The sequence below is a fragment of the Marmota marmota genome, unplaced genomic scaffold (assembly GCF_001458135.2).
Source record: "Marmota marmota marmota unplaced genomic scaffold, marMar, whole genome shotgun sequence".
NCBI classification, from domain to species: Eukaryota; Metazoa; Chordata; class Mammalia; order Rodentia; family Sciuridae; genus Marmota; species Marmota marmota.
Genome location: NW_026000221.1, coordinates 6,909,085 through 6,920,822, shown reverse-complemented (window position 1 = coordinate 6,920,822; position 11,738 = coordinate 6,909,085). Strand labels below are relative to the sequence as shown.

Genomic DNA, 11,738 nt, shown 5'->3' with positions numbered 1-11,738 from the left:
TGTATATGTATGTATAATATTAATTAATGTGACCTCTTAATAAGCACCATTACAAAAATATTTAATTAGAATGAATTAGGAGTAATCAATAATTTTTCATGGGTTCTTAGGTATTTAGTCAAATTCCCTAAGTGTTAAGATCTCTTTTTGTTGCTGTTATTTATACTGAAATAAACAATTTCATTTTTCTAGCATTGTAGTCCAAAGACAGTTTAGAAGAAGGCAAGAAATATTCATTTTTCCCATGTACCGTGACTGGTGCTTAAGATTATAAATGCTTTTTTCATAGTGTTAGTGTGTACTCTCCTTTTTTGAAAAGAAAAGGCATTTTTACTTTCAAGATATTTTCCTTGATAAATTGTGATAAAAGATGTTAATTCCCTTTGGCTCAGAAGGCTGAGACTGGAGGATTGGGAGTTCAAAGCCATCCTCAGCAAAGTGAGGCACTAAGCAACTCAGTGAGACCCTGTTTCTAAATAAATTACAAAATAGGGCTGGGGATGTGACTCAGTGGTCGAGTGTCCCTGAGTTCAATCCCCGGCACTCACGCGCGCACACACACACATACACACAAGCTGTTAATTCTTCCTGTTTCAGTTTTGATAAAATATAATTGATATTAAATGGTTGCTGTTTATTAAGCCTTGGTCACTGCTGAAGTACAATCTAAACATGTTCTTTTAACCCTTCCAAGAACCTTGCAAGAGTTATATTTGCAATGTTCCTAGCTCAAAATGGAAGAAACTAACTCAAAGAGGTTGTTCTACATGCCCATAGAACATAGTGCTAGGAAAAACAAGATTCTGAGTTTGATTCCAAGGGTCCACACCATAGTCTCTTACCCTTATGATGGCATTTTGAGCATTACCATTTCTGCTTTTCACAAATGTTATTAGTGTAAGCAAGCTTGAATTCAGAAATGAGCAAGCAAATGCCATTATTTATTTACATCTAAAGAAGTGATATTTTACTTAGAAATATTTTATTGAATTTTTATTGTATGTCTGCCTCTAAAACACCTTGCAGAATTGTCAAAATCAGAAGGGGAATCAATATAAGCTTGCTAATGAGAGCATAAACTCAGACCCAAAAGATGGAATTAGAGATTTCTTCCATCAAAAGTAGAAATGGGATCAGATTTTTATGGAGAAGTTTGAACAGGTTGGTAGCTTGAAAGGAGAATCTTTAGAAAGGCAATCCTAAGTGGCATGGGGTAGGGGGACTGATTTTATATCGTATAAGAAAATACACTTTTTGACACTGCCCCTCATTCAACTTGAGAGTGATTAAAACATTAGTATAAAGGGACTCAACCTGGGAGCTGTGTTAGACTACATTCTAAAGATAGCAACCCCACAAGATTCTTTTTCCCGGTTATTCAGTCAAACACTAATCTAACTGCTGTGAAGGAACTTCGCAGATGGGAGTTAAGGTAATACTAAATAGCTGACCTTGAAATGTGGAGATTATTCATGGAAGATGAATATATACAGATAGGCTCAGTGTAATCCCATGAGCACCTGAGGAGTCAGTCATAGAAAATGTAGTGAAAGGGAGAAGAGAAAGTCTAGCCATGGAAAGGATTTGAGTTTTATTGCTGACTCTGGTAAGGATTCATTTGCAAGAAATGGGAAGAGGGTCTCTAGGCACTACAGGGGGTCCCTAGCCCATAGCCAGAGACCTTAATTCCACATCTGCTAGGAACTTTCTTCTGCTAACAACCTGAATGAGCTTGAAGGCAGATTGTTCCTACAGAGCCTCTAGTAAGTAATTTAGCCCTGCCAACACTTTGATTTTAACCTGGTGAAACCTATGTTGGACTTCTACCCTTCCAGAACTGTGAGATAGTAAGTGCCTACAGTTGCTGAGTTTGCGCTGATTATGGAAACGGTAAATAATACAGAGGACAAAATACACTCTTGTTCATATCATCCTACTCAGTTAAATTGTGTTGTTTATTCCCTTCCAGGCTTTGTTGAAAAATTTATCATTTGCTACATTATAAAAATAATAATGTAGACACAGTTTTGTATCCTGCTTTTTCTCTTACTTTGATCGTAGACATTTCTCCATGTTGCTGTATAGTTTTATTAATAATTGTTTTTAATAGGAACATAATGTTCCTTTTAGTAGATAACAGCATGATAGACTTGATATGTTGGACTTTTATGTCATTTTTAGATTATCACCATTATTACACTACAGTAAGCATTTCTGTGCTTATGATCTTATATTTGAAGTAGGTTCTCAGATATAAATCATGACTTGGTCAGAGTGTATAGTTGTTTTTTAAGACTTAGTTACACATTGGCAAGTCTAATGGCTTACCAGTTTAAGTCATCAGCAAAATAAGAGAACCATATTTACTAAAGTCATTATCACTATAAATATCTTATATAAATAAAAAGACTAATGGGGAAGATAGTTGATGTAGAGTTTTAAATTTAGTGGTTCCTAATTTGTCCAAAGAATTTATAAGTGACTAGAAAGCTGGATCAAGTACAGTACCTGATTTGAAGAAGCAGGAGAATGAAAAACAGTTATTCTGAATTAGTCAGGTACTAGTTATAAGAGATATGAAAGCAGTTTCTCACATCAGAGCTTATTTTAAAATCAGCTTAGTTTATTATTAGTTCTTAATTATCTGCTGATACATTTTGTCAGAATTATTTTCTGATAGCTATCAAAACCATAATTATTATGGATGCAATTGTTTTGTTAAATTCCCAACTTATATTCCATTGATATCTTGAAAAATGAAAATGTTTAGTCAGGAAAAAAATTGTAAATAACTATACCTTGAATGAGTAGAGACTTAAGTGTTAACTTATAGTATTTTATATGCTTCAAAGCCATAACCTAGAACAGTGGCCTAATACTAAATACATAGTACATATTTTTCCTCTGTGGCTCTAGAGCAGTTTGTACCTTTAGCTTACTCTTATGTAAATAAACAGTTAAAAGTAAAAGACACTGAGCTGGATGTAGTGGCTCATACCATAATCCCAGTGTCTCAGAGGGCTATTACAAGTGGATCACAATTTGAGGCTAGCCTCAGCAACTTACTGAGGCCCTGAGCAACTTAGTGAGGTCCTGTCTCAAAATAAAAAAAGGACTGGGGCTATTGCTCAGTGGTAAAATGCCCCTGAATTCAATTCCCAGTCCTGCCTGCAAAAAAAAAAAAAAAGCAATTCAAAATAGAAAAAGTAAAAGACACCGAGTGCGAAGTTAGGATTCTAGACCTGTTGTGTTGATCTTGAATATGTCTTAACCTTTGGTCTTCTGTTTTCTTTTTCTATATATAGTGGGATTGAATATGTTGAGAAAATGAAAAATGGTCATATAGAAGTATGAAAGTATTTTGTATGCAGTGATATAGGCTATAAATAAATGGTACATACTAGGAAATCACTATTTTGTCTCTAAGTGGTATTTAATAGAATGTCCTCAATGCATTCCCATAAAGCACCTAGAAGGGACAAGGCATATGGTAAACATTTAACGTTAGCTAGCATGAAAATGGAGACAGTGACAAAGATTGGTATTAAAACACTCTTTTACTAAAAGATTGTATAATTAAACTGCTTTAGATTCTACCAAAATAAAGTGTATTTAAAATATGTTTTATTTTCTAGGATCAAATCTAAATCGCTGTGGTTTCCGAGGCTCTTCATACCTGGGTATTCCGTTCAATCCATCAAAGGTTAGTTCTCTTTGGGTCAGAAGATAGGAGAAGGGATGTAGGAAGATTTTAGTGAGAAAGAAGACTAAGAAATTATTCAGAAAGAACCAGGCTTCCAGGTTTTAATCAGGCTAAATGCTATTTAATAATGTATATTATAAACTGAAACCTCTTAAAGGAAAACAGTATCCCCCTTTCTGTAAGAATTACATAAACACAGAAATGTCTTTTGTTTTTTTTTTTTTTTTAAAGCCTCTCTTATTATTGTGACTAATTTGTGACCACTTGGATTTAAAGTTTATTAAACACTATACTGACTTATTCTGTGTGGAAACCATAGAAAGTTGTTATACAAGAAAGTCATCTAATTAAGTCATGGTGTTAATTTTCTAGTATTTGAAGCAGTACTAACAAACAAAAAGGAGACTATGGGAAGGTGAATTAAGAATATACTTTCATTCTACCAAAACATAAACCTTTTTTCCTCACCTCCTGCTTTTTTTGGGTCCTGGGGATCAAGCCCAGAGTCTGAAACTTGAAAGGCAAGCTCTCTATAAATGATTTATACCACCACCCTCCAGACTCAAAGGAAAACTTTCTTAAATTGAGAAATCAATGGGAAACTTTACATTTTTCAAGTTAAGTGTTCTTTTTAAAATAACCAATTAGTAGGATCAGCTGAATATTTGAAATTAATTATAAAACTGTATGTGTATTGTGGCATATAGAATTATTTGACATAACTTTTTAGGGTTGGGGTGTTACAGGGATTGAACTCAGGGGCACTCAACCACTGAGCCACATCCCCAGCCCTGTTTTGTATTTAGCAACTGGGTCTTAGTGCTTTGCTGTTCCTGAGGATGGCTTTGAATTTGAAATCCTCCTGTCTCAGCCTCCCAAGTTGCTAGGATTATAGGCATAATGCACCTGGCAATATAACTGTTTTTTAATTCAGATTTTATCTATCACAATGCCAAGTCTCAAGGTCTTTATAGGATTTCTTATAAGGAGTCACGCATTTTGTATTTGATAACTGTTCATAGTTACTTTTTTTTTTAAATTTTTTATTGTTGGTTGTTCAAAACATTACATAGTTCTTGATATATCATATTTCACACTTTGATTCAAGTGGGTTATGAACTCCCATTTTTACCCCATAGACAGATTGCAGAATCACATCAGCATAGTTACTTTTATTGAAACAGTTCAATCAGGTCAAATTAATTCCACCCATATTGTGGTAATGAGTCTCTTAAGTCTTATTTCTTATCTTTGTCCAATTATTAGTCTAATAATTGTCCTTGTGTAAGAACGTAGGCTTCATAAAATGCTCTTTGCAAGCAATACCCCTTTGAACTCTAAATATCTACATACTTCAAGTTAACACTATTTCCAGTTTTTCAATTGTAGTACTTTGAGTTTCTATTTGCATTTCTTTGTTTTTTGCTATCCAAAGTGCTAGTGTTTTAGTAGAGATTCAAATAATTAAACTTTATATAGGAACAGAATGATTTAGTTTTTCAGGTGTATTTTTAAAAAATATTTGTATGATTACACTTTAGTATTTAATTTACATTTGTGTTATTTAAAATTTTTATTTCTTTTATAAATCTTTTCTGTTTAAAAGACTATGTGCAAGCCTGGTATGGATCATTGGTTTGAGGCCAGCTGGTGCAACTTAGCAAGACCTTGTCTCAAAATGAAATAAAAAGGGCTGTTGATGTAGCTCAATGGTAGGCTCTTGCCTGGCATGTGGGAGGCCCGGGTTCAATCCCCTTCCCAAAAAGACTTAAATTATAAGTAATAAAATAGATTAAATATGAAGTTCAAATAATTTGGGTTATTCAGAATCATAACTACTTCCATAAAGCTTTTGAGGGGTCTAAGATAAATTTAAATATTGTGTTGCCTGAATTGTATGTGATCATATTTATACTGAGACTTATATAAAAATGGAGGTTTGCTGGGCACAGTGGCACACACTTGTAATTCTAGTGACTCAGAGGTCCTGGACAGAAGGATTACAAATTTAAGGTCAGCCTTGGCAATTTAGTTAGGATCTAGTCTTGACCCTGCCTCAAAATAAAAAATAAAGTGGGTTGGGGATATAGGTCAGTGGTAGAGTGTCCCTAGGTTCAATCCCCAGTACTGGAGGGGGAAGATTAATGGAAGTTTATTTTTCTCAGTTGTGTATACAAATTGGTATATATAACATTCAATTTTACTGTTTATTAACACCTCATGTCAAACTAATTAATTAAATAAGTTTTAATTTCAATTTATTAATTAATATATTTTAAATTTAGAATCCTGGAACAGCTCATCCTTATGATAGTGGCCACATAGCAATGACCTACACTGGCCTTTCATGTTTAGTTATTCTTGGAGATGACTTAAGCAGAGTAAATAAAGAAGCTTGCTTAGCAGGCTTGAGAGCCCTTCAGCTGGAAGATGGAAGGTATGAGTCATTTCTTGTTATTTTTTTGTTTGTTTTGGAATTTAAAAAACATAATACTAACTAGACCTTTAGAGGATCGTGTACTATTCTTAGAACTACTTAAAATTTATTGAATACATTGTTAAGTGCTTAATCAAAAAAGTAATCCAGGAATTTTTTTGTGAATGAAAATAAAAGTAATTTTATAATAGCATAACTCTTTTATCTCTTTATTTTTAATTAATTTACCTGTTAAAAGGAAAAATTGATATTTGGAGGCAAGTATACATTTATCTGAATATTTCTTAAAAATATTGATATAGGAGAAATGGATGAACATGATATTTTCAAAGGCTAGAAAAAATAGTGTACCATTATTTGGTAGGTTATATAGTGTATCTAAAGAATTTTCCAAGAGTTTTAAATCAAAACAGTTTTTAAGTCTGCAAAAGTGACAAAGTGATGCAGTTTAAGGATGACTTTGCAAACAAATCCTGATGTATTGTTACATCTTTATGCTCATCTACTGATATTTCTTTTCCTGTCAGAATTTTTTAAAACACTGCTCCTTATGAAGGAAAAAATTAATGTAGACCTATAGAATAAAGTGAAATTTTGGAAATACTACAATACTTCAGCCAGAATGTATGATTAATATTTCACTATAGAACTCAATTACTGATACCTTATCTTTGTTTATAACACATATTATTACATGTCAGAAACTAATTAGCTGTGTAACAGTTAAAACAATATGATTAATCAATAATTATCTGTATATACATTTAGAAGAAATTTCCCAAAGCAAAATATGGGCTTGGAAATAGGACTCAGGTTTTCCTTTCTACTTTTTTTGCCATTAATTCTCAGAATAGTGTATTGCAGCTTGCCTCCTATAGGAGTAAATAAGCTTATTCTGAATGGTAGCATCTGGGAAAAAGGTAATATGGTAGTGTATTCCAGGAACCAGAACTTTGAGTAGAATGTTGATTTTAGAGATCATTTTATTTTATTCAGGTTAATAATCCTGTTATGTAATACAAGTAGAACATGGTTTCTGAATGAGTGATAGATATTTCTGTAAGACACAAGAGTAGGTATTTCTAACTCCCTTGCCAAAAAAAAAAAAAAAAAAATTGTAGTCCAGCATTAATAGAGTATCACTTTACCGGTTTTATTTTCAGTTTTTGTGCTGTACCTGAAGGCAGTGAAAATGACATGCGATTTGTGTATTGTGCTTCCTGTATTTGCTATATGCTGAATAACTGGTCAGGCATGGATATGAAAAAGGCCATCACCTATATTAGAAGAAGTATGGTGAGTTATGTTGATGACACTGACTAGATTATTGTTGGTAGTGTATGAGAACTTCCGTAATAATGTATGCCTCATCTCTTTCATCAAGAATTTGGAAATAAGGGCAGTAAGATTGATTTCTTGGTACTTCTTATATCAGAACGCTATATAGAAATAGTCTTAAAGAGCAGATCGACTCCTTGACCATTAAAATTTAATACTTGTGAGTGTGTGTGTGTGTAACACAAGGTTTATTTTAAGGCTGATACCAAAATAAAAATGCTGTTCTTTCACACAATGTAATTTAATCTTTTTATTGGTGATAATAAGGAATGCTTAGTCTCAGCCATAATTATTCTTTGTTCTATTCCATCTCAAATATGAAATTGAAGTCTGAATGAAATAGTGAATTTTTAAATATATTGTTGATTTATTTAAATTAAATTAAAATTAAAAAGAGAAGAAACAAACCTGAGGGAAGTAGAAGTGCTGCTTTCCAGGTTTCCATATTTGCTTCCCAAATATGAAGATTTTAAATTTTGTAAATTAGAATTTTCAAGACTGTTAATTTAACTTTTAGTTGGCATTTTAGTATTTTGTAATGAAAATTTAAGTTCTTAGAGGAATGGAATTGGTTTTAACTGAATATGTAACTGTGGCTCAGATTTTATAGGATCTACTATAGCACAAATTTTTAAAAGCTGTGGATACAGAAAGAAAAGATCCTTAAAGGAATTTTTTAAAAGGAAGAGAGATTTATGTTAGAAGGTTAGGTATATGCATTTTGGGCATGAATAGTACAGAAATAATACTGTCTTCGCAGTGCATTGTGTTCGGAGGTAAGCCATGTTAATTTGCCTTATTTCTTCCCACTTGGTTTCTCTGTAAAGTTAACATTTTTCTCTTTGTAGTTAGTATTTTATCCATTAATGTTGTTAGTATGCATTAATGGTTTTCTAGCCCTAGTATTTATTCTGTAAATAGTAATTGAAATTCTCTTGGGAAAAATCTCCTCACTACCTTCATTTACTACTTCATGAAGGCAGTGAAAATGACATGTGATTTGTGTATTGTGCTTCCTGTATTTGCTATATACTGAAGAACTGGTCAGGCATGGATATGAAAAAGGCCATCACCTATATTAGAAGAAGTATGGTGAGTTATGTTGATGACACTGACTAGATTATTATTGGTAGTGTATGAGAACTTCCGTAATAAAGTATGCCTCATCTCTTCCATCAAGAATTTGGAAATAAGGGCAGTAAGATTGATTTCTTGGTACTTCATGGACTCTAGATTCTTATTTTATTTAGTGAAATATAATTGCTACTACCATTATTTACTTTAATGCTCGGATTGTCTCAGATTTGACTAATGAGAACCTTTCAGACTGACTCATTTTCGATGCCCTTTTGACATGTTTCCTCATTCTTCAAGGACCTTTTGCTTTCTGACACAGTTATTCCAAGTTTACTTTCCCAGTCTTAGCCCTGAAATCGGTAATTTCTTCATGGACCCCTGGTTTGTATTGGGGGGTGATATTTAGGGATATGGATACCAAGTATGCTCATTAGTATTGGGATATCGTTGCTTTTAGGCCCTCTCTCACCATGCAGAGTTCAGACATGTATACATTTAGATAAGCATATGTAGATACCCTCTGTATACACATTCTGTGTCTTTTTATCAGTTTATTAAAAATCACAAGTTCATATAAATACTTCAGATTCTAATCTAATACCAGTTAAGTTTGTTTCTGTTTGGATTCCTCCCATTCTGCACCCTGCCCTCCAATTTATTGGTTTTTGTTTATTAACATGAAGCATTAATTTGGTTCTGAATGTCACAGCAAAAAAAGGTAGAGTCATAGAAGTTTGACTCATTATTTCCATCTTCCAAACCCTTCTTAACCCCCAGATTTAACGTCTTATTCCCATTTACTATAGGTAACCATTCTCATTAATATTTGGATTTTCTTTTCTCTCTCTGCCTTTGATGAAAAGACGTGTATATTTTCTTTCTTTTTTTTTTTTTTTTTTTTTTTTTACTGGAAGTATAGTATACTATAGTTTGTTTGTTTGGGTAGTTTATTTTTTGTAGACTGAACAGTACACCTTAAAAATCATTTGTCAGTTCATCGAGATTTTCCTCATTCTTAACAATTTTATATTACTCCAGTGGGTAAATATGTCATAGTTTTTTCAAATAATCTACATATAGAGCACTGAACAGTGCTATAATTAATAACTTCATGCTTGTATGTTTATGTATTTTGTTAGGGGTGTATTTTTCAGGATCAATTTGTGATTGTGGAATTGCTTGATCACAAGCTAAATACAAACTGGGTGCAGTAGTACATGCCTATAATCCCAGCAGCTTTGGAGGTTGAGGCAGGAGGATCGCAGGTCCAAAGCCATCCTCAGCAATTTAGCAAGACCCTGTCTCAAAATAAAAAATAAAACAGGGCTGAGGATGTGGCTCACTGGTTACACATCTTTGCATTCAATCCCTGGTATCAAAAACAAAAGCTAAACAAATATATGTGTACTTTTATTAGATATATCTCATTTTCTCTCCAAAGCAGATGGACCAGTTTGTATTCCTACCAATGTAGACAAATGCCTGTTTTCATACAGCCTTGCCAATAGAATGTATTTTTATCTTTGTATCCTGGTGGTTGAAAATGATGTCAGTGTATTTTTAATTTGCATTTCTTTTATTATGAGTGAAATGGACCATTTTTTTTAAGATCTATACAAAATCAGGCTGAAGGCCTGGTTTTGGGTGTTTCTTTTTCCCCATTGTTGTCATTTTTTGGAGAAAAAAAAAAGTGAGGGATTTCAGTTTTATGTATGTTCTTTTGTGTTTAGTAATTTCATGGATTATTTTTCTTAAAAGAATTTCTACTTTACATACTTTTTAATGCAACTAAGTATGATTTCTGAGGTGGATAACTCATTTTAGTAGCAGGGAAAGGGTTGTGTGTTTTGTGCTCTTTCTGGCAGAAAAGAGGTTCTCTCTTGTTTCTCGGGTTCTTTTGAGTTTTCCTTATTACCTGATCTTCAGAGGGCCTCTCTTCCTTTTTGACTTTCTTCACCAAAAATCATGCCCTTTGAGAACTGCCACCTTGACTTGTGAATCATTTTAAATCCCTTCGCTATATTCAGTGCTGCATTTTACCAGGCCTCTTTCAGATTAGGCTGTCCGTGATTTGCATAGAAGTACCAAACCATAATGATAACCATGCAAACTGAAATTATGCAAAGTGATTTTAATCATCAGTAGAGAAAATGGTAATTGTTCTATGACCTTTAAAATTTTTTTGCCAAAACATGAAAATCTTACTGTCAGGAACAAATGTATGCAGAATTTTTAATAATAAAATTAATATTTAGTACACTGTAATTTTAAAACATTAGAAATATGAGAATTAAAGTGTTCTCTTTGAACAACACTTTGCCTTCTCATTACATAAGTAATTATAAGAAGTGAGCAATTTTTAATTTGTCTAGGCCAACAGTCATACTCCCTTCCACATTTCAGAGTTTTAAGTATGTTCTTTGTGTTTTCGGTGTTGTGAAATATCTCTGAGATTGTTGCATTTTTTCCAGCAGCAATTCTCTAGAACATCTTTATCCTTTTCATCTCAACCCCTTTCCTTACTCATGTTGATATTTCACTTTCATTTGTTTCTTGTGATTGCATATCTAGAACCTCTCAAGCAGCAGCATTTTCAAATTTTGAGTGACAACTATTTCTTCTGTAACTATTTGATTTCATGTTTATTTACAATGTTATTGCTTTTTATTTCTTTGCTGTACTTTTCATCTTTTTTGTGGCTAATCCTTTCTTTTCATTATGCATTTTTGTAAAACAGCATGTGAGTTTGCCATTGAAGGACAAAAAAACAGTACAGCCATATGCTCACTATGTGAACTGAACAGTATGCAATGACCAATTACTAACAGACTTCGAAAAGGAGGTTGTAATTTGTCACTGGTTATGATATATATCTGTTATTTATGTAATGACATGCGGACTAAAAAATTTATAATTTATGCAGTTATAGTTAATACGCTTATTGAAGTTGAATTATTTTTAGTTTTAAAGGTATGGTAATTGGAATTTGTACATATTGGAACTATGCAAAGCAAGAATTGTTGTGTTTTTGGTATTAGGTGAGCCTTCTTTTTTAGGCAGTGATTTTTTTTTTTTTAGGCGAATTTCAGGCCTATCATAATCCCCCTCCACCCTCCCCCCCATTAATATTTATTTTTTAGTTTTCGGCGGACACAACATCTTTGTTTTTTTTTTTTTTTTTCT

At 32.9% G+C, this 11,738-nt stretch overlaps 1 protein-coding gene across 2 annotated transcripts in view; it reads left to right on the top strand.

The window, feature by feature from the left end:
• Pggt1b (protein geranylgeranyltransferase type I subunit beta) overlaps positions 1 to 11,738 on the top strand; it is a 55,714-nt gene that overhangs the window by 15,777 nt on the left and 28,199 nt on the right. For both annotated transcript variants that reach the window (XM_015488597.2, XM_015488596.2), the window contains 3 exons: positions 3,636 to 3,703; positions 5,989 to 6,140; positions 7,304 to 7,436. In XM_015488597.2, coding sequence (XP_015344083.1) covers positions 3,636 to 3,703; positions 5,989 to 6,140; positions 7,304 to 7,436 — 353 coding nt within the window. The remainder of the gene's footprint in view (positions 1 to 3,635; positions 3,704 to 5,988; positions 6,141 to 7,303; positions 7,437 to 11,738) is intronic.